Source organism: Notothenia coriiceps, unplaced genomic scaffold (genome assembly GCF_000735185.1).
Source record: "Notothenia coriiceps isolate Sejong01 unplaced genomic scaffold, NC01 NC01_scaffold00009245, whole genome shotgun sequence".
Taxonomy (NCBI): Eukaryota; Metazoa; Chordata; class Actinopteri; order Perciformes; family Nototheniidae; genus Notothenia; species Notothenia coriiceps.
In genome coordinates, this window is record NW_011341946.1 from 776,456 (window position 1) to 799,146 (window position 22,691).

The 22,691-nt window shown below is 39.5% G+C and overlaps 3 protein-coding genes across 4 annotated transcripts in view; 1 reads left to right on the forward strand and 2 right to left on the reverse strand.

Moving 5' to 3' along the window:
• LOC104945183 (solute carrier family 2, facilitated glucose transporter member 1) overlaps positions 1 to 22,691 on the reverse strand; it is a 653,665-nt gene that overhangs the window by 555,268 nt on the left and 75,706 nt on the right. The gene's annotated exons all lie outside the window — the stretch shown is intronic.
• On the reverse strand, positions 898 to 7,581 carry emc1 (ER membrane protein complex subunit 1). 2 transcript variants are annotated; one of them, XM_010770791.1, is made up of 18 exons: positions 7,430 to 7,581; positions 6,827 to 6,954; positions 6,657 to 6,722; positions 6,475 to 6,568; positions 6,260 to 6,388; positions 5,947 to 6,073; positions 5,612 to 5,761; positions 5,286 to 5,453; positions 4,741 to 4,812; positions 4,360 to 4,458; positions 4,103 to 4,199; positions 3,372 to 3,488; positions 2,938 to 2,946; positions 2,404 to 2,603; positions 2,064 to 2,213; positions 1,640 to 1,801; positions 1,427 to 1,546; positions 898 to 1,068 (listed from the first exon to the last, which is right to left on the reverse strand). In XM_010770791.1, exons 1-18 carry the CDS (start codon positions 7,519 to 7,521, stop codon positions 922 to 924), a joined length of 2,127 nt encoding a protein of 708 aa, XP_010769093.1. In that variant the 5' UTR covers positions 7,522 to 7,581; the 3' UTR covers positions 898 to 921. The 2 variants fall into 2 exon arrangements, with proteins under 2 accessions (XP_010769093.1, XP_010769094.1); XM_010770792.1 differs by lacking the exon at positions 2,938 to 2,946.
• ubr4 (ubiquitin protein ligase E3 component n-recognin 4) overlaps positions 8,530 to 22,691 on the forward strand; it is a 64,827-nt gene continuing 50,665 nt past the window's right edge. The window contains 15 exon segments of the mRNA XM_010770817.1: positions 8,530 to 8,657; positions 10,321 to 10,418; positions 10,538 to 10,641; positions 10,754 to 10,883; positions 11,016 to 11,161; positions 11,351 to 11,450; positions 11,513 to 11,517; positions 15,978 to 16,064; positions 16,415 to 16,555; positions 16,861 to 16,978; positions 20,168 to 20,355; positions 20,454 to 20,610; positions 20,715 to 20,800; positions 20,918 to 21,087; positions 21,416 to 21,695. Coding sequence (XP_010769119.1) covers positions 8,533 to 8,657; positions 10,321 to 10,418; positions 10,538 to 10,641; positions 10,754 to 10,883; positions 11,016 to 11,161; positions 11,351 to 11,450; positions 11,513 to 11,517; positions 15,978 to 16,064; positions 16,415 to 16,555; positions 16,861 to 16,978; positions 20,168 to 20,355; positions 20,454 to 20,610; positions 20,715 to 20,800; positions 20,918 to 21,087; positions 21,416 to 21,695 — 1,935 coding nt within the window. The 5' untranslated portion in view covers positions 8,530 to 8,532.

Sequence of the window (22,691 nt, forward strand, 5' to 3'; positions counted from 1 at the left end):
AGACATCGAACGGAGTGTTATGAATGAGAACTATAGGTTACTTACAAAATGTTTGATTTAGGTCAGAAAATCATTCTAACAATTTGTTCTAAATCATGGTGTATATATTGNCACAAAGGTTCCTGAGAACTACGATTTAGTTGCGTTCACACCAAAAAGTCCCAGGAACTAAATTAGTTCTAGAGAACCTTTTTTTACCCCCTTTTCAGTCCCTGCTAGAGAGCAGGGACTTTCGTGGGAGAAAAAGGTTCCTGTGTCTGATTGGCTGGGCGGAATGCAAACCACGCCCCGTAAAACTCCCAAAAACTTTTGCGAAGCCGGCATTTTATTAACTCCGGGGACTTCCGGCCGGGGATTTTGGGCGCCAGTATACGCCGTGAAGTTGTTTGCGGCCTGCCAGTAAACCCAAAGCAGAAGAAGAAGTGACATCAGCGACTTCATTTGCCTAATCCACCCCCAGTAACTAATTTCCGGTGTGAACGCGATCTGTACTTAGTTCATGAGAACTAAAGAGTTCTCAGGAACCTTTGTGGGAAAAGTACTTGGTGTGAACGCGCCTAATGAAGCTCTAAGAGTGGGAAAGACATGAGAATGATGTGTGTCACAGACATGTTGAGTATTGCGGGTTGTAATGAACCTTGCAGTTGCATTAACCTGTGACAGAGCTTTAGAGTTTCGTATTGTTCATTTCATAGATCAGGCAGGAACTAAAGAAGGGAGGTTAAGCACCAAAACACAAGATGTGTTATTGTTACTCAGTCAGTGGTGGGGAGAGGATATGATTCACCAGGGAAAAAGTGACACGAGGTGCAGTATTTCTAGGAAAGATGAGTTTTCAGTCTATGTCAAACGACAAGGAGTGACTCATTTTCAAACCCTCTCAACACTTCTTCCAAACCACAAGTGAGTTTTCAGGGGAAGTCATTGTACCTTATAGAGGACACTACGGTCTCCCATTACTCGGCCCTGGGAGTGCACGTGCTCGTTGGGCCTCTTCCCTTTGACCGACACAATCTTCTGCACCTCTGTTGGGACCACCACCTCCCAGATCAGCTCGGTCGACAAGTCCTGAGAGCGAAACATAAATACAAAAGATGTATTACTTTTGCCATTCATCTGTGATTTAGGTAGAAATCTCATGGTTCATACATATTCGAAATATTCAGAATATATTTTAGTGCTATATATCTTCAAACTCTAAATATATGATTTATTACAATTAATGAATTAAGCGTTTTGAACATGTTTCATTACCAAAATAAAGAGTAAAGTTATCAATGCAATTATTACCAATGAAAATATGGAAGCCAAAAGCTGAAGGCTAGTGGTGGCTGGATGCTTTTTAAAAAACATGTCCAAAACCCCTGAATCTTCATGTGAAAAAACAATGAAATCATTTAGCAATAAAAACAAAGGCTTGACTTGCCGTTCGCAGCCTGTAGCCAGAAAGTCTTCCCTGGCTGGAGTCAACAAGGTAAAAGAAAATGGTTGAGGCTATCTCCTGGAGCTGCTGCAGGACGTTCTTGGTAGAGGGGAAAGCAGAGACCTGGGGAAGAAATGAACAAAGTCACTTGTTGAACAATGTCTGTATCTTTGATGTTGATCTGGCGAGTAAGGAGGTTCAGAGTCTGCCACTCACCTTGTACTGGTCATCAACGAGGAGCAGGACCTTAGCGTAATCCTGGTCCATGACAGGCAGCATGAGGGACTGGAGGATCGGCTGAGGCATAGCAGGGGGGGTGACGTGACTCTTCTTCCCAAAGATGGGATTAAATACATGGAGTGTGGCCAGGCCTGTGTCCTGATGGAAGAAAATAGAAGAAAATGCCATAAATAAATACACAAAACAGTATTCAGCTTTTGCCTGCCTAAAAACCCACTTAGATTTTTCCTGGTATAATGCATGCTCAGTAGAAATGTAAAGTGATATCTGTTGACGTCTCACCAAGGTACAAAAGTAAGCAAGGATCTGCCAACTTCACAGTGAGGTAATTTGCTTTATTTGTTTATTTTTCTCCGACAAGATAATATGATTTACCCACAGAGCTTTTGTTATTAGATACCTTGTCTTTGATGAGCAGAGTGCACTGAGGCGGATGAGGGAAGTGTGCAGTGGTCCGTTGCACCATCAGTTTGAAAGCTGCATTAGCTGGGATGTTGTCCAAGTAGTGCCTCCATACAATAGTGCCGGTCTTGCTGTCAATCCCGAAAAGCTTCACAGAAAACAGCAAAAGGGAAAACATTAGTGTTTAAGAAAAGCCTGATCGAGTCCTTTTATTATTGTTTGATTTCACTTTAGGCATGCCTGACCATAGACGCAATAATCTTGGCTTGACAACAAATGTGCAGCACACTTCATCTCTTCTGAATCATAGTAACTGCGTCAAAGCTTTAGTCCTGTACCTTCCCTGATGCAGTAACCATGACCATCATCTTCTGCAGGTTGAACTCGTCTCTGGAGAGGTTCTCAATGGTCACTTCGTTTTTGACTTGACTGCGAGGCTTGCGCGCATCGTAGAAGAGCTTCCAGAGGTGGCTGATCCACGCCTGCAGCAGGATGAGCTGAGAGGAGAGCCGCTTGAGCACCATGGAAAACAGGCCGTCTAGACGAATTAGAGAGAGAAAGGACGCTGATTAATGACTGTCAGTGGATGGAAAATTACAACTTGACTTGTTGTTGTATTGTTATTGCAAGCAAAGCACAGGTGAATTTCATTACAATAACAGTAGTTTGTAGCTCAATATAACACTAAAATACTGTAAAATAAAAGTTAAGCAGCTTATTTCTCACATCATTAATAAAACAATCTGGTTTTGTAGAAATAGTATATGATTAAAATAAATGCTCAGAAGATATGGAGAGGTGTTTTCAGTCAACAATAGTCAAACAAAAGCCATTAATACATTTTATTTTAGAAAAGCAGTTGGGTGTGTTACCTTGAATAGCTGAATCCAAGCGAAGCGATAGAAACAGGACAAAGACAAAAGAAAATGAAGCAAATAGCAACCAAGTGAACACACCAGAGAGATCTGTGTTTACCAGGCCAGCAAGCCTGTAGCGACAAAACTACAACATGGATTATTAATGGCAGGTGCAGAGCAGTTGAAGGGAGGAAAAAGTAAAAGCAACAATTCAGTGGATTCAATTATTTAGTTCTAAAAGGAGTGGAAAATCTCAAAATGATAAACCAACTAGGCATGAAATCCCTCAGATTAGGAATTGCAAAGCTGCCATAAGCTTCTGGGACATGGAAAACATTTGAAGAATTACTGCAGTGAAAACTTAAAAAAATAAAATACTGGCAGAGATTAGTACTTAAAGCGGTACATCAGGAGGAGTAAATATGAAGGGGTTCTGGGTTGACATTTACCAGCCTTTTTGCCAAACTCGCCCTCCAGCTCTGCCTGCGTTCCAGTGAGAGGCAGATCCACCATTTCCATTGTCACCACATCTGACAGGGCCTCCTCTCTGGTCCACATCACACGCCCTGGAAAACAACACTCCTTATTGTTCTGCAATCATTCATTCTACTTTACACACCCTGCCGCTGTATGCCGTTTGCGTTGACGCTTTCCGTCAATTACGACACATTTTCTTTCGCCTCCTGTTTGTGCGTACATTATGAAAACTGACTGACGGCTGGATGTTGCCGGTATTTATGATGATTAAGAAGTATAATTGTCCCTCATGCTATCAGGAGTTAAAGTATGGATTTACCAGTCTCTTTTTATTATTGGAAAAATTAAATAATTGATCTCAACAGTAAACACAATGAAGGGCAGACTCGTTACAAACTATATAACCCAGCTCCTGACAACAGCTGTATCGAAGAGCAATTCCTTCTTTCTTATACATATTAAAAAGCTAAATGTCAAGATATGAGTTTTTGTGGGGTCTGGCCAAACAACAACGTGAAAAAAAGGTCAGATTATTTTTTAACTACGAGCAGGAATTCGAAATTGTTCAGACTTTGGTGCCTCTTAGTGGTAGAATCTAAAAACACACCTTGGCCGACACCTGTGCATGTAAACACCTCAGGTAACATTTGTTGGCAGTTTTTGTATTAACACTAACAAAGCTTCATGGTTTTAATATCCATACCTGGCTGCTGAATGAAAGTGAGTGTGTGGTCTTCTGTCTGCACCATGACCCTGTAGCCAACAGAGTCGTCTTTCTTAAGGAATGCTTGTACATACAGCTGAAACAAAAAGAACAAAAATGTTTTGAATTATAAAAAGAAAAGCACTTCATGTTTAATCAGATTGAAATTCCGGTGAAGGAAACATGGATCTTCAATTAATTGATCACTCGGATGTAAAAGACACTGGAGATTCACCAAGATTCAATTGCTGACTCACCTCCTCAGGTTTGCCACCATTGGGATCCAAAGGAAAAATCAGTGTTGTGTCCAGAAGTCTGCGCCCTGTTTCTGCACTGAACAGGTTAACACTGCAAGCCTGTGTGGAAGAAAGAAGATACTCGCATGAATAATAAAATACTTCTTAGTTTTAGGCCAACACACATTGGTTTGTCAAAATTAACAGAACATTTTATTTCCCTGCTGTGGGAGGAATAAAGGGATTCTGAATTTGAAAGTTATAACACTTGCATCAAGCACACAAAGAGATAAATAAGACTTTAGTAAACCCGCTGATATTCAAACCATAGTTTGCCAATAGTAGATAGATGGTAAACCCGATGCTTAAGAAGTCTGAATGTATGATTTCACAATTACTCACAGTTGTATTCTTGGGTGACATGACAGCAGCAATAGTCTTCTCTCCAGTGGTGGCAAATGAAACCAACAAGGCCTGGGAATCATGACAAAATAGTCAACAACACTTTACCACTGTTTCTTAGATTAACAAATTGTATTACATCAGAAAGTCCCATTGAGATCTGCCCATTTTTTATATAATAAACCAAAAACAATGGCATCAATGCTCAACAAGAAGGACAGTAAGACATACAAAACTGGGACTTCGGCTTCACAGACAGCCTGGCAGTTTTCTAACATTATACAACATTTGGTCTCAAAAAAAAATGGGAAAAAAACATTTCGTCTGGCAAATGTTGTCAAAAACTAAGAAAAAATATACATGAAGTTTTTGTGTACTGTGTATATCTGTTTGTTGCCATACGTTTATCTCTTGCCATCTAACTGGCTATAGAAAACTAATATCAGCCCTGGAAAATAAAATATATATCTAAGTGGTCAGGATTATAATTGTCAGAAACCTAATCATGCACGAGAGAAGTGCAAGGTAGAGAAACAGTTACTTACAGGATTGAAATCCCTCAGAGTAACTATCTGACCGTCGTTGAGCTGGAGGAGCAGGTGTTGTTCTGGCCCAACTTGAAGGAAGAACTCAGACAGCGGAGGACGAGCTGCGTTGGGCTGAGTGGACCTCAGTACTGGCTGGAAACCAGGAGTGACTTCAAGTCCCAGTGACTAGAAGAAGAGAAAAACAAGTATATGTAAACAGAGACGGTTCCATTGTGTCGGTGGAGATATACAGAGAAGTTAGAGATGAATGGAGTCCTATCCTAACCAGAGAAAAGGAAAAGCATGGTAATTCTAGTATAGAACGTTTATTTTCTTGTAGTTACCTGCAAGGGGATCTGGCTCATCTCTGTCTGTGATTCCAAGTCCAGCATGTACAGGGATACAGTGGCAGAGTCCGCGCACGTCAACATGCCCTCGCCGATCACTGCACAGCTGGCCTGTATGTTAGACAGCCACGGAGCTTCCACTGAGAACTGGAGACAACACAAGCAAAGATGTCAGAAAAGGGGACTTTATTAAGCATTTTGCAACAGTACAGCTTCCCTTGTAGCATTCCAAAAAAGTGTGTTTTATTTATTTCCTCTAAGTATTATAAAAATAATTCTATCATTTCTACGAAACATTTATATACTGTAACTACTGTATAAATCAAGATTACCTGTCTGATTATCTCTCCGTCATCCAAACTGTAAACAACAATTGCAATGTGGGAATGGGGAACGATTCCCAGGACATACACCTCACCATTTCCACCAGAATACACAGACTGGTAATCCACGGTTTCACTGTTTGGATAGAAAGAAAGACCGTCAGTTTAAACATTTTTATAATGCAAATATATTTTGCTTGTTTATACAAGATACTTCTACTGCTGAAATACTACAATTTTTGATGTTCTGCATCATGTTATTGTTAATGCTTGTATTCATATGCTTGAACCAACCACATTAGAAAGAAACAGGTCCACTTGCCTTTCTGGTAGATTTTCTATCCATTTTTGATGACCATTAGAGAGGTAATGGAGAGAGATGGCAGTTTTCTTTAAAACAGCCACGTGCTTCACGATGTCTTGCTGTCCAATTAAACAAGCCGACTGGAAACTAAAATGCAGAACAAAAGCAGTTATCATCTGATCGATCAAAGACCATTTGTAGACCTAACAAGTGAAAATCAAGGAGGTAATCACCTGCCAGAATCCAGCACAATCTCCCAGTTCAAACCACCAATATTTATCTCCCAGGAGCGCAGCAGACGGCCATCACCAACAACCAGCAACGCATCTAGGAGACAGGAAACAGTTACATTTGTTATTTGCTTTCAATTGCAGAACAAAATGCTCTGTAGGCTTAAGCGCTAAGACAAAATCACCTTGTCCATGGTGCAGAAGAGCGTCGATTTTTCCCTCCGGCCCAATCGCATCTACATGTCGCCAGACTGTAACAGACAATTAACTGGTATTAATATAAGAACACAAGGCATTTCAACTGAGAGGCGGGTGGTCTTTATGCACTTTTCAGTTGCAAATACAAAATACTCACAGAGTTCTCCAGTCCTGATGTTAAGGGAAGCAAAAACATTGTTCTCTGTTGCCACGATAACCTTTTTGGATGACTGCGACTGTGCGTCAAAATTAGAAAAAAGAACCTTGCCGACATACTGCTGCCTCCTGGAAATCAAAAGACAGAAAACAACCAGTCAGAAGGTCAACACTATAGATACAAATAATATGTAAAAGCAAAGGTTGAGTCCCAAAATTGATCAAATCCCATTGGATTTACGAAGGAAAGGAAAGAAAAGAAGAAAGGACTTTTTGTTGGACTTTATAATGGTTATTATCAGATTGATTCAAAGCTTTTCAAATGCATAGAGATCAATATCTAACACATTCACTATAAGTAATTTAGCTTACTGGAGCTCAGAATTACTAGTCACAAATTGTGAAAGAGCCCACAGCATCTGCAGCTGGTAAATAACATGTATCGTATGATTTTTTTTAAAAGGGCCTTTCTCTCACACAAAGTCCACCCTAAACAAGCCGGGTCGCAGCTTGTGGCTGTGACAGGTGATAGCATTAGCATTTTTTCATTAAAACATGGCTCAAAATAGCACACATATTTGATTATTTTGTAGACTCCTCTTACCAGTCAAATTTCCCTACTTGATCCTCAAACACAGCCCCGACAGTGCTGCATAATATGACAAAATTCAGGCACAACCAAATTAGCTTTGCCATTGCAGCAATAGCATTAGCTTGCTCTTCAAGAGGGGGAGCAAAACGAGGAAATCGGAAGTGGACTGGCTTCCTTCAAGTCTGGTGCCTGAGACGTGCTGCCCCCTGCAGGGCGGATGGTACACAGCTTCGCTTCAATACATGTAATGCAGTGACCTCATATTATATATCCATGGCAGCCAGTGACCATGAACCCAATGAACATGTTTACATTTCATCTGATATTCTCATTCTACAAAAATGGTGGAAGTACTGTCACTTACTTTTGCAGACACCAAAATACATTAAGTTGACCTAATACTCACATTCATTATATATGTTGAATAAATAGAGATTGTCTTTGCAATGGTACTAAATAAATACGTTTAAAAAATTGTTTTATTAATTAATTGCAATTTATTTAAAATGCCAAGTTCAAGGAACTGCCTTGTCACTTTGATCATACATGGAAGTGGAGCATATAGTTGAATTGCATAGTTCAATGTATTAATCTGTTAACACTTAACTCCCTTATGGTTCAAAATAAAAGGTAGTTTGCAGACACAAACTGGCATTGATTTTTACTTCTGTGATCAATGCAACTTATATATAACAGAATAAATTGCAGAAACAAATGTGCAATTTTTTTAAAAAGGTGCTGTCTTCAAATTGATTATTGCATATGATAAAAAAAACACATTTAATAGACATGTGTAATGATGCTCAAATATCCATTACTTAAATCAAACAATAAAATAATAAAAAGAACACTGTAGAGTAGTTCAATGGGAACAAATGAATTACATGTGCGTGATTTGTATATGGATAAAGGCAATATTTAATTATACTGTGTATATTTGGAAGCTTCTATTAATAGTATTATACACCTTTATTAATAGTGGGATTAAAAACTGTTTCGTATACACTCTGTGTAAATGTTTGGATGGGATGTTGGGCTGACAGTTGACAGCGCCCCCTCTGATTTACTTTCACGGTGTCTTCTACCAGCATCTAGTTTTTACATGGGATTTCAAGATGGCGTCGAGCGGAGGAGAAGGGGAACACGAATGGACAGCGGCAGTACGGCCGCTTTTATCAGCCTCGTACACCGCTTTTGAAACGAAGGAGCTACCTCAGCTTATCGGGTCTATCATCAACAGGTAACTGGTTACATGTCAATTAGCTGCGGGTCTCTATTTGTTCAAATTCTACCCATGTCCACCCATGAGAGATCTGGCTGGCTAACATGCTAACTTAGCTTGTTTGGTACAGTTCGATGGGAAACGTTACCAGTTTAGCTAGCTTTAGCAGCTAACACGCTACTTGAGCTTAACTTGTACTGGCATCGAATATGCTAACGTTAGCTCACGTACTCAAATTGCTATTAAGCTCCTACTGGCTGGTAATGCATAAACAGTTTGAAACAAAGCTGGGCCAATGGCTGGTGTATCTCAGTCTTTAATGGGACATTAAAGAAGCGCAGTCGTCATTTGGCTTCGCAGTGTAAGGTTTTGAAAATCTGCTTCATCATTAGCTAGCTAACACAAACATTAGCCAGCAAGCTACCTAAGGGGCCTTCCAAACGAACGTTGAAATAGCCACAGTAATATTTTACTGCGTCAGCTAAGTTACGTTGGCTTTATTTGGTTTGTGTTGTATGCTCAGCTTGCAATACCAAGTATGCTTTGTGCATGTCAACATGCAATTTATACATTAACTAATAAAGGTTGCCAGTGTTAAACGCTATCTGCTGTGTGGCTGGGCTGGAAGTAGGCGTGGACCATGTACTCCACTTATGTTTGATAAGGTGGTGATGGGTCGCCGTTAATGTATTTTTCAATAAAACTATAACTTGGCGACATTGCTGCTTGGTAATAAACCGTGTAGCTGAAACTACAATGAAGCTGGTGCAGGGTCTGTCAAGCAGGGGAACGTATATTTGAAGTAAAACTAGACGTACGCTCTTGTATGTGCACATTTCGTCTGGCAAACTACCCCACTTTCTTCGTCACCATGGAGTGAATAACATATCAGTAGTACCAACACAGTGAATAGTATGGCTTTTTTAGTGGTGCCATCAGCTGATGACACTGCATTCAAATTAAGAGCTTCCTGGTATTTTTATTGGTTTCATTTTCCAAAGCAACAACAACCCTGCAAATACTGCTAACAAGGATTTAAGTTTCGTTTTCGAATGAAACTCTGGTTTGGGTTTGAAAAACGGTAAATTATCTATTGAAATGCTTACAGTACACTATAGTATATAACGTTTAAAACACAATTACAGCTATGTGTCACCATTGCAAGTATTTTCTACATTGTGAGCATGGAATTCAGATTATGCCTAATAGTTGTTTTTAAAATGTGTAACATAATTGTTGGTGTTTTAAACTGGAAGTTTAGTTGTCAGCATCAGTGGTGTGGCATCTCCAGCACACCCTCCATGTTATTCCACTTTCTGAGAGTTTTTAAGAAATGTGTTTTAGATTTAGTTCTATGAGGGTTTTACTAACTAGATGTTAGCATGTAGATCGATGTCTGTATATGTGATTGTGGATACTAAGAACATGCATTTAATGGAACATTTGTGCTGTCACTTGAATACTTTGATGTTCTGGACGCTGTAGAAGGCTGTTTGAAAAAGATTAATATATAGATAAGGAAAGAACATGTCCCTGTGAACGATTGATGCTAACACAGGTGGGTCCCTAGCTGTCCAGGTCCACCAACAAAGACTGCTCCCCATTTTTCTGGAAATATGTGATTTAGAATGCAGAAACAAAATATGAGAGTTTAATGAGATATTTCACTTGTCATTTGCAGTGAATCAGACATCCTTCACCACGACAAACAGTATGAGCCGTTCTACTCATCATTCGTGGCACTCTCTGCACACTATATCACCACAGTATGTGGTCAAAGTAAGTATATTTTATTTCTCTATTGTGATAGATATTGCTACTTATGTCAGGCACTATATTCAAATGCTACCAGTTGTATTTTGTACAACCAGCAAATCATTTATTTTCTATCTCCCTAGTACCGAGAAATCAGCTGCTGTCGGTTGCTGCAGCATGCAAAGTATTGATTGAATTCTCTTTGCTGCGCTTGGAGAACCCAGATGAGGCATGTGCGGTATCACAGGTAAGGGAAAAAACTGCATTCTACTTATGGTCGATGTGTGTCAGTTTTCACTTTTATTAACTATATAAACCCACATGTTAAATTTAAAAATACGTTGCTTTTTGTTCTTCAGAAACACCTGATTCTTCTGATAAAAGGACTTTGCACTGGCTGCAGCAGACTGGATCGCACAGAAATCATTACTTTTACTGCTATGATGAAATCTGCCAAGTTGCCTCAAACCGTAAAGACCCTTTCAGATGGTAAGTGTCCCTTTTTAGGGAAGGATCAAAATGAAGCAATACTAAGCTAATAATGATACATTACTACTGTTAGTAAAATGATTTATTCATGCTTTTGATTGACAAGAACTGTCCTTTTTGTTCATTTAATAGTGGAAGATCAGAAGGAGTTGCCCAGTGCTGTGAACCCAGAGCTTCGTCAAAAAGAAGTGCAAATGAACTTCTTTAATCAACTGACTTCAGTTTTTAACCCGGACCTTACCACCATCTTGGCCTCCCCTTCAGCATCACACATGCAGGCAAGTGTTGCAGAGCAGCCGTCCTATCGCCTGCTCCACTCTCAGCTACTAATGACAACTTGATTGAGTTAACCAACCTTCTTACTGAAAATAAACTGTTTTTTTTTACGATATATGTTGTATGTATGTAATATAATTTGCCTCCTGATTAATCATCAGTGTTTTGTTTTCCTCTCTCTCTAATTATAGGCTGAGAGTGATTGCGATGACCAAACCACAGAACAAGCTATTCAGGCCAAAATGAAAAATGCCTTTGTCTCTCAGAATGTGTCTAGCTTACAGGAACTCGGTAAGTATTTTTTTCTTTGAATCTAGTCTTTAAGTGCTGAAGCACATTTGATATCCTTAAAGGTGGGGTAAGTAATTTCGGAGAAACCAGCTCGAGTGCGCTAGAATTTGAAAATACACAGCCGGAAAAAATCTGCCACTTCCTTACAGAGCCCCTCCTCCAACACATACGAACGCGCACATGACCAATGAGGGCACGAGATAAGTTTGTGCACAGATGGAAGGCTGACAGGCAGGTAGGCCATCCAGTTATTTTAGCCGGGCCGGCTAAAATGATTGGTCATGCTTTTTACAGTACTACGGCTTCCACAGATGACATTTTTAATGGATTTTTTGTCAAAGCACTTAAGATATTCAGTGTTTCCCCTAGGTTTACTGCCCCTGGCAGGGTGTTGCTATGAAAAAAAAATGGCTGCGGCGCCCAAATTTCTTGTGTATCCTCTGGAGCAGAGAGGAGCTGTGGATTATTGTTATTGATATTGTGCAGTAACAAAGTATTTGTACATTAAAAAGTAATACAGTAGTGTTACACTGGCTGTATTAATTTTATTCAAACTGTATTCCCTTCTTATCATGTAGCCTACACTTCTTCCTTTCATTGATACATTTAAATCACCTGACTAGAGAATATAACATACCTGCTGCAACCCTGTGCTGCTGCTGCTGCTGCTTCTCTCTGCCTCATCCTCTATTGCTGGAGGCAGCTCCACCTCATCTGATCTCTGATATGAAAGCAATCGTGTTATGATCATATTGAGCTATTGGTGTGAGTCTAACATTAAACAAGCAGTCTGCTTGTCATACATTGCTGACGATACATTTTTAGAGGCAATTTGTTGAGTCACTGCCGCTAAATGCCAGTAGCATCAAGCTAGCAAGTCCTGCATTAGCCTCACATCAACAGGTGTAGACAGAACATCCAATTATCCTGAGCTAATTTACTGAATAAACCAACTCACATCTCAATACTGTAGTTCAAAACCGCGGTACCTGCTCCATCTGTGAGCTATTTTTAGAATGCGCACGCTATGTTCGTTGTCGCGTTCTTGCGCGTCCACCTGGGCAGGCTGTGTGTGTCCTTCTCCCGTGACGGTAACGGCTTGCGGTTAAAAAAAAATAATAAACAAATTTGAAACTTGGGGGGGACACAAACGGGCAGACAGCAGAGCTCGGGGCAATAANTACCGTTACCAAAACGGTCCTGTTGTCTGGTTGTGTGGTTTCGGAACCACAGATAACTTTCTTCTTTTTTTTTTTATTAGTTTTTCTTTTTCCTTGTTTAGTAACTTAGGTGTGTAGAGTGAAATTTCGTCGTAAATAAATAAAAATAACTATATCATTAATTTGGTTTTTATGTAAAAGGTCTTTACAGACGGTCTTGGTGATGTGGAAGTCAATAAATTTTTCTACACTACGAATTGACTACTGCTAGTTTTCTACTTCGGTGGCGCTGTCGGTGTTTGTAATATTATTTAAAAAAATGAATAAATTAAAAGAAACATTTAATGGGAAACGGTCCGGGTTCAATCCGGCTAGGGCGCGGGAGGAACCCACGCTCGCCGGTTATAGTTTGTCCTGCGCGTCCCGCCGGTCCCCCAGGGAAGAGAAAGGCGAAATTTAGAACGGTCCGGCACCCCGAGTCCAATTCTTAGTCCATCTCCGACAAATCTTCCGTGGTCCGAGGTTCGTCGACTTTCAAGACTATTACGGGACGTCATTCCTTTATCCAGGTAGTTTACTTACAGGAAAAAACTGGTGAATTTAAATCCCGACGAGCTAATAACCGTTTTTAGTATTAGAGCTAAATAAACCCAGTTATTAACCATTTAACGCTAATAATTTACGCTAATAAGTAACTGTTGTTAGGTAAATAACATGAAATTTTGTTGTATGTTTATTATTAAACTTGAAAAGATTGATAACTTAATATGCAAGTCCCATTAGTTGACTTTTTGGTTATTGTTTATTTTATTTAATATGTAAGTATAGGTGTAAAATTTATTTATTATAGTTTTATTATTATTTATGTTTATTTGTTCTAGTTGTTTGTACAACGTCAGTGACAGTGTTGGACTTTTGAGCAACTGAATAATCGGTTGTAACAACCATTTGTATAAGTTGTATAAGGTGAGTCAATTTGTAATTCCGACCAGGTGGCAGTTACCAGGTCTCATTTGACCTTTATTTACAACTTGATGTTAAATGTCTGGTTTATTTTTACAAAACGGTGGTACCGTTTACGACCATCCCGACTAGTACAGTTAGAGAATTTCTCTAAAACGAATCTTTTGATTCCGACGAGCTCAATACCGTGTTTTTAGTATTAGACTAATAAACCAGTTATTAACTATAGTGCTAATAATTTTTGCTAATAGGTAAATGACAACTTTGTGTAGTTAAATAACCTGATTTTTGTTAAACTTGTCATACAAACAATTGTCAAATAATGGGATTTTGAAATTCATATTGAGTTGGCCTTTTTTGGTTATTGTTTTTTTATATTATTCGGACTTATTCATTTTTTCTTATTATTAATTATTATTTTTTTCTTAGCAATATAAAGGCTAATGTAAACAAAAGCATTTAGCAACGTTCGGTGTTAGCGCTATTTTATTGCTAATTAACTCGTCGGGTATGAAAATTGAAGTGTTTGTCATTTCAATTAGTTTTTCCTTGGACTTTGGAACACAAAAGAAAGCTTCTATGATTAGTAAGATCAGGATCGTGAGTTGGAGAGGAGTCGAGACGCCCTCAGATGACTACCGACAGGGTTACGTAAAAGCATCGTAGAGGTCGACAACGGTTGTGTTTACAACATGAACAATCGTAAAATTTTACGAAGAATATGCCACCACAAATTCCACGGTTCCGTGATTATTATTTGTATAATGATTTTTCCTTTTACATTACGTTATATACTCCTCGTTATTGAAGTTGTATTTTGGTAAGTCTTACGTTGAGGGGACGGGGGTTGTTAAACAAGTAGTCAAACTTTATATTGGACATTGAGTGACTCAAAGAAGCGCTCAGCCTTTTGTCTTTCCAATGACTTATTTCAAAAGTTGCTTCGTGGTCTAAATAAAGGACTAAACTTCGTATGAAAACCTCTTACAAAATAAGTATTATGAGTGTGTAAAGACCTGTTCTACACCGACGCAGTAAAAGTAGTCGAAGAGAGAAATCAGGGTCACCTCCGACTCGGTCGACGGTTCGGCGACGGATGGACGTCTTTCCACGGTACGTCCACCGTTGTGAGCATGATTTTCCCAATTTTTTATTTGTAAATAAAACTGAAACATGTTTAAATTAGTTATTAAAATTGTTTTACATCATTTATGTCCCCCATGTAATTCGTTGGGTCGTATCATGATGTGACGACATACCAAAGTAAAAAACATTTCCTTCGCCGATTAAAGACAAGGGGGTAGATATAAGAAGGTAAAAACGGGACTTAAATTTTGAAAAAGTAATGACTGTGTTGTCATACTGAAGTAAAACAGGATTGTCTCAAAAAGTGGATGGTCGGTATCTCTGTCGAGTTTCGGCGGGCCAGTATAGGTCATTAGAAGGGAGCCACAGTTCCCGAGGTCATGTCCGTCCCTGTCACACAGGGTTTTCCGGTACCAATGCAGATAGTGGTCACCTTACCTTTGACCCCAAACCCCAAATTCGTAATTTTCCAAATAACTCTGTCATCTCTTGTAATCAATGGTTTATGGGTACCGTCTTGGCATGTGGTCGACTATAACTGGGAATATTTGTTTAGTATATATATTCTTACTTTAACATATATTACTTTAGTTAATGGGTAACGCCTGTCGTCACCGTAGCCGGGGTGACCACCGCCGTACTCATTTCTTTCTCAACCGACTATGTCGTAGGACCTTTGCCAACTACATCGCGTCTTTCATCCCGTCCAACTCCGTGTTGTGTGCATCGTTGAAGAGTCTGGTGGACCATTATATCAATTTTTGTTTGTGACCAATTGAGACCATTCTTTTTTCCCCACCCTGTCAGTAAAACGTACACTTTTCCAACTCCCCTTTTACGGGGTTCTAAGATGATTTATTTGTTTTGATTTCCACCCCCCCCCCTTCCTTTCAACTCTTTGAGCCGGGCTCTATGTGAAACTTAGGTCCTACGGGATCGTGGGTCCTTCGGTATTATGTCCAGGGGATTGTCCAGCCGCCGCCGCCGACGCGGACGGGTTTGCTGGGGGCGCGGGAACCCGGACTTTAGTTTGCCAACAAATAAAACCCAAAATAAATTTCTTTTTATTATATTTATTTATATCGTGGTTTAAAGTTGGACTTCATTTAGATAGATTGTTCAGTAAAGTGAAACTTTGTAACACCGAGGAAAATAATTTATTTGTTTTTTGATTGCGGGTACCCAATAAAATAGGTTACCACAAGTACAAGTCAAAGGTGGCGAAACGCCATAAGTGTAAGGAGGAGGGGCGAAGGACAAAAGACTTCCCGCCCCGGAGTGGTGTGTGGGTGCTTCGTGTGTGAGGTGCGAGTGTTAGGTCTCTGGTCTCACCTTCCATTTCTCCTTCTTGCTGTTTCACATTACTTCACTTTTCCAGGATCTCCAAGTTGAGGCTCTGCACCGGGTAAGTTGGATAAACAAAATAAAAATGTTTGTCTGTTATGATTTATGAGTTTTTTGAGCCACATAATGCCCCATGTTTTGATGTTAACAAAAGTAAAAATAAAACAGGTTTGCAATTCTGTCAAACTTCATTATTTATTACTCCTTAAATGTATTAAAAAGGAACTCTTCAAAAGAAAGGCAAGAACAAATATTATTATGCTAAAAATAAGTTAGTACGGTTGTCTAGTTAGATTTTTAAAAACTTATGTTTAAAATAATAATTAAAAAGAAGGATCTAAGCATGAAATAAACAATATAAAAAACAGGATACAAAAGTAACGTCCTATGTCTTGAAACCTGTGTTTGCAGCAGGGCTGGGCGAGTGACGGACCCCCCGCCGAACTCAACATCATGGCACAGAGCACTTCCATCCAGAGGGTCCAGAGGCTCATCGACTCTGTGCCCCTCACCAATCTACTCTTCACACTTCTCTCAACTTCCTACAAAAAGGTATTTACGTACTTGTAATTTGCACAAGTGTTTGTTTACTTCATCTTTCAGTGCAATGTAATACAGGATAAACCCTTTGGAACATTCTGTAATTTAGACAGACGTGTGCAACAGAAAATACACAGACACAAAACAGATATCGTTATGCAAAATATTGGGAATAGAACCATCACATGATATATGTTTGCCAGCTGTTTCTGTCCTCGTCTTGCAGTTGTGTGAATACAATCTGATTTGAAACCTTTAATTGAAGGATCAGAAACGGTTGTCATTATTAAGAGTGTTTCTTGTTTTGGATCCATCAGGCTTGTGTTCTCCAACGTCAGAGGAAAGGCTCAGTCAGCAGCGATGCCAGCGCTTCTACAGATTCAAACACCTACTACGAGGATGATTTCAGCAGTACAGAGGAAGATAGCAGTCAAGGTACTTCATTTTGGATTTAAGTATTGCATCTTCACTTTCTTAAAACTGAACATTCTCCCCATATAATACCTATTGTCAGGACTTCTTTGTTGCTTCTATCCTGGCACAGATGACACAATGCAATGCACATATTGTTCTGCACTTCATTATACATTTGAAATTTAGAAGTATTTGATAATGCAAGGATTACAAACTGTATTGATTCAAATATGTTCTAATAATCAACATTTAAAGGATGCGCCACATAATGGAGTGAGAAAATTCAGTTGTTATGTTTGGATGTAATTTCTCCTGATAATAACAGCCAATGATGTGAAGCATGGCTGCGCAGTAGGAACAGCCTCAAAAGGTCCCTGCTGAATGGGGACTTTATCCTCTCTGCAAAAAATTCCTTATTGAATCATCTCTAATACTTTTGAATTAAAATTAACTGTAAAGAGATATAATACATTCGTACCTTTTTTTATTTTAATGTTTTTAAACGAAGGTATGATCAGGGCATCATGTAGCTGTAGGTGTGATGGAGGCACACTTATGCTCTCATCACTAAATGAGTAAACAAACAAGCTAATATCCTAGAAGCTTTAAGTTTTGCTTTCAAGGTATGCTTCAGATTTCTCTCCATGTCAGTCAGGAAGCAGGTGCCGTTAGCCGAGTCATGTTTGTGTTCTGATCTCGGAGCTAGTGTCAGTGCTGAGCTGTATCAGTAAGGCAGTGAAACAGGCGTGCTGCCAGTGGATCAGTCAGGTTATGGCAGCAGTGAGGGGAAATGCATTCACACACACAGTAATGTCATTACTTTTTTTGTCCCTTCATCACACAATGTGAACAGTGTAGTTGACAGTTTCTACTATTTCAGCAGAGAGAAGACAGGAGAAGACAAGTGCAGCTTGTGTCTCAGGTCAGCAGTTTTCTGTCCTCAGGTCCAAGACTTGGTGTCCACTTCACTGTCCTAGATTCATTGTGTTTTTGTGTGTCTCACAATTGTAGGCTCTGAGCTGTGGCCCTACTAGCTTAGACAATTTCAGAGCCACAGATGAAGAGCCTTTGGCAAAACAGCTCTCAATTTGAAATGTGCCCTTCTATGGAATGAAAAGTATAAATTGATGTTTTTTCAAAGAGATTCATCTGTGGCTCAGTGTGGTTTGAAGGATAATGCCAGCAGTGTTGACATGTGGCTGCAAATGATTGTTTTCACACCCATCACAACCTTGTCTGGCAAAGTGGAACATGTACAGTAACTAACTACGTTTTGCAATTCTGTTGAGTCAACCTTTTCCCAGGTGCTTTCAAGAGCTGTGTCCTAGAAATACAACTTGTACAATGGTTTTATTTGACAGAGAAAATTAAAAAATAGAGCTTACTTTATCCGTTTACACAAACGACAAACACTGAGCAAAGAAGCGATGTGCTCCCAAGTCACATAAAGAGTCATGGTCCATTGGATGATTGATAGATGTGTTTGTCTGTCACCCAGTCTGTGCCCTGCGTTATCCGGCCAAAGTTCGATGCACACTTGTAGTTGTCAGACAGATCAGATGTTTGTGATAGCTATATATTGTGATGTATCATCACTGAGGTAAATAATTGAAATTATTTAAATGTTGTTTTAAAAATGACATCCAATCTTAATTTTTTTCTTTGATCATCATAGTCACCTTGCTTGTCATTGCATTTCTCGTCAGTCACACGTTTTTGAATCCAATAATATCGTACATCCCATGTCAAAACAGTGGTATTATTCCCAAACACGATAAATTCAAGTTGTGCTTGTAAATGTTTGACTCAAACACATTTTGCCACCACTTGCTGTCACCTGAAACATTAACATTATGATCTTTCTATGTTGCATGCAGATTTGAATATCAATTTAAAGTGAAACACTTTTATACATTTTTATTGAAAATAATCTTGAAATACTCTTGTTGCCGTGAGGTGGTTTTCATGTCTAATGTAGCTTAAATATATTTGATTGATTAGTAGCTACCAGAAACAAGTCCTTGTGGGGCCATGACTCGTAAGGATAGGTGTGCGAGTGCAATGTGTTGCCAGTCGGTTGACAAGTTAAAGCAGAGACTTTAGTGGACCAACCCCTGGAGTTAAGATCTACAATATATTTTAAATCCAGTGAAAAAATAGATTGAATGGGTTCCACTATTACACACAGAACCTGCACTGGAAACATAAAGGGAGATAATTGTTCCTGTCCTTGAGTTATGTAGGATGAGAGGTGTTGAGTGGGTCAGGGACGACTCAAAGCCAAGCAGCTGAGTGCTGGTTTTTGAATGGGTCAGTTCTATGCAGCTGCCTGTGGAGGAAGGCTCATCGCTTCTGAGCCCAGGCCACAAGAAGCGTCTTGTATTTGGCCGGTCTAGGATTTCCTGGGTAGGGTACTGGACAGAGCACTGGTGATTTATAGTTAATCGTATGATTTATAGGAGGGCCACTTGAATGCACTTGTGGGAAACGTCAAATAAGCCTTAAGGAGGTTACATCGAGGGACTGGCAGTTTGAAGGATCATATTTTAATTTGATATTAAATACATACTTATTTGTGGCTAATGCATGTTGCTAGTGCTTTAAACTTAATTCTTAATTCCTGTTGATTGTAACATTGTAAATTATTTCTACTATGGAATAATGCAGCAGGGTTCTGAAACGTGCTTTGCTTCAAGTGTCAGCCTGACTAGCATTGCCTGTCTGTCACTGCTGCAAGTAGCATGTATTAATATTAACACACAAAGATAGCTGTGATCATTGCATGCTATTTTAATGCTTATATATGTAATTCATGAAAAGAACCCAACTTTAATTCACTTGTATGTCCATTGTTCAAAATTATAAAATTATGTTGGCACTACACACGTATAAAAAGCATTTAGTTTAAATTCCAGGTTAATCTAGGAAGGATAGGAGCACTGACCGCATGGAACATTATTTAAAACATCTCCGAATAAATATTATGTAGGTTTCTTCCTTATGTGGATAATCACCAACATGTTGTCACTAAATGTTCACTATTTATTGCAGTCCATCTCCTGCACAGTGTTGTAGGTGTCACAAGTTTCACCCTTTTTTACATTTGTCTTATGCTCACACCACTACCACTCCACACATATCTTGAAAGTCATGGGGCTGTTCTCTTCTCCACTCTTAGAAATGTAAGTAAATGGTTGTCTTTCTCTGCAGATGATGACAGTGAACCGATTTTGGGGCTTTGGTTTGAAGAGACAATTTCCCCAACTAAAGACAAAGTTGCTCCCCCTCCCCCTCCACCACCCCCACCTCTGGAGACCTCTCCCAGACTGAAGAGCCCCAGTAAGCAGAATCCAAGCGAGAATGGCAACATTTTAGCTGGCCGGAAAGACCCAGAACTGGTGAGGAGTGAATTCTGTGTACCTGTTGATTTATCTCTACTAACAAACAGCTTATGGACGTTTTTAACTCGACAACTTCCTACTTCTTCTTCCTATAGTTCCTCAGTTTAGCTTCCAGCATTCTGAACTTCATCACCACCTCAATGCTCAAGTCCAGAAACAACTTTATCCGCAACTACCTGAGCGTGTCTCTTACAGAGCAGCACATGGCTACACTTGCCAGCATCATCAAGGACGTGGACAAAGATGTCAAAGGTACAGTGGGAAAATGACTGCTTATCATGAATGTGGGCTTGGTAGCTAATGAAGGATTTAGCCCACAATAGATAGATGGCAACGATGCATTTTGTTCCCCTCAGGCTCTTCAGATGAAGCGTTTTCTTTAGCGCTGTATCACTTCAACCACACCCTGGTAACATCCGATCTTCCATCCCCGGCGCTGCAGGTAAGTTCTTTGTTATTCCAGTGTCTCTCCACCAGCATTTAAACTCTCTGGGAGTAAGTTACACGAATGATGTGTTCCTTGTAACAAACTGATTGTTGTTTGTCTTGTAATTCACAGAGCACCCTTCTTCAGCAGTTAGGTGTTGCACCCTTTTCAGAAGGTCCCTGGCCGCTCTACATTCACCCTCAATCCCTATCGGTGCTCTCTAGACTTCTCCTCATATGGCAGCACAAAGCAAGTGTGCAAGGAGAGCCAGATGTTCCGGAGTGCATGAAAGTCTGGGAAAGGTATGACAACCATTTCAATTCTCATCCGGCTCGTATGTTAAAGGACTGTTTAAGATGTTCCCTAGGTGCTATCACTTTAATATGTGGAGGGCTCACAGACAATGCATCGCTTTACTTTGGCAATGCTTGTTACGTTACCAAGTAACAGCCATTTTATAATTCATCAATATTCGAGAACAGAGTTGACACCCCTTTATGAAGTGCTGTGTTTTTCAAAACTATGAATAAACTCTAGAAAATGTCATTGTTGAAATGCATACTAGGTCATATATTCAAATATTTAATTAAATGTATTACCCATTTCTACCGTTCTTTCCTTTTCTTATAGATTTTTGGGAACTTTGAAGCAGCATACTATCCAGAGCTCTGTGCAAGTAGAAGACGACCTGAACGTGGAGCACCTCCAGCTCCTGCTGCTCCTTTTCCACAATCTGTCGGAGCGCGGCCGGCGGTCCGTCCTGACACTCGTCACCCAGGCCATCACTGAGGTGGCCCAGAGCAAAGACTCCCAGCTGAAGGCGGTGCCCCTCAACCTGGCCCGGCTGTGTCTGGTTTTCGACTACCTGCTGCGCCACTACTCAAAGGCGCCCGTGTACCTTTATGAACAGGTCAATTGCTTATTTCTTTTTTATTATTGTCCTGAGGGTTAAATGCCATGTCTAGACACATATTCTGTTACCTTTATTTTGTAATACTTTTGAGGTAAAATACTGTCCAGCAAATGCAGTCATTAATTAATAAATATATAAATTAGGGCCGGGACTCGATTAAAAAAATTAATCTAATTAATTACAGGCTTTGTAATTAATTAATCGCTTCTCAGCTATTCTCGTGTCAAAACGTTTAATACGTTTTTCCTTTAAGGCGTATAGTGGTCGTGTAGTTCGGAGTTCATTAGTGGAAGTTTACGGTTTTGTATATCGTCAGATCGCATCTTCGTCGCACCTGCAATCGGGCTGAAGCCCTTATTGGTCCTGGTGTGGGTTAAGCGCAACTAGTTTGTCACCGGATGACGTTGTCTCTCTAAAAAATTAAAAAGTATTCCTATATAACTTTTCTTATAATAAATAAAATTACCATGTGAAATAAACTTGATAAATAATGCAACCAAACCACGTTGACCGTGAAATACAACTTGACAAATAACAAAACCGGTCCAATAAACCTCTCTCAACCTGACTTTAACTAATCTAAAAATTTAGTTGACAACCATTTAGTTGTTTCAGACAATACCGGAGACTTCGTTGTCTCTCTACCAAAAGTTATCAGTACCAAAAGTTACAAGGACTTACTTGAACTTTCATAACACAATATGAAGTTTTTGTTTCACCAATATCAAATGTCTTCCAGATGGATGGATGATCCGATTGGACTTAGAGACTTTACATGACATAAGGATATTATACGATAACGATGTGAAATACCGTTTTTTAAAGTGAAAGACAACCAGAAACAATTCATATGGAACTTTTTTATTTGTTACAAAACAACGAATTCGAATACCATAAGTCAGTAATAAGTTACCAATATGGATTTTAGGTAGCACTTTTTTTAAAGAAGAAGTGACAAGAGTCCAGTTTATTAAATATACGCTAATTTTTTAC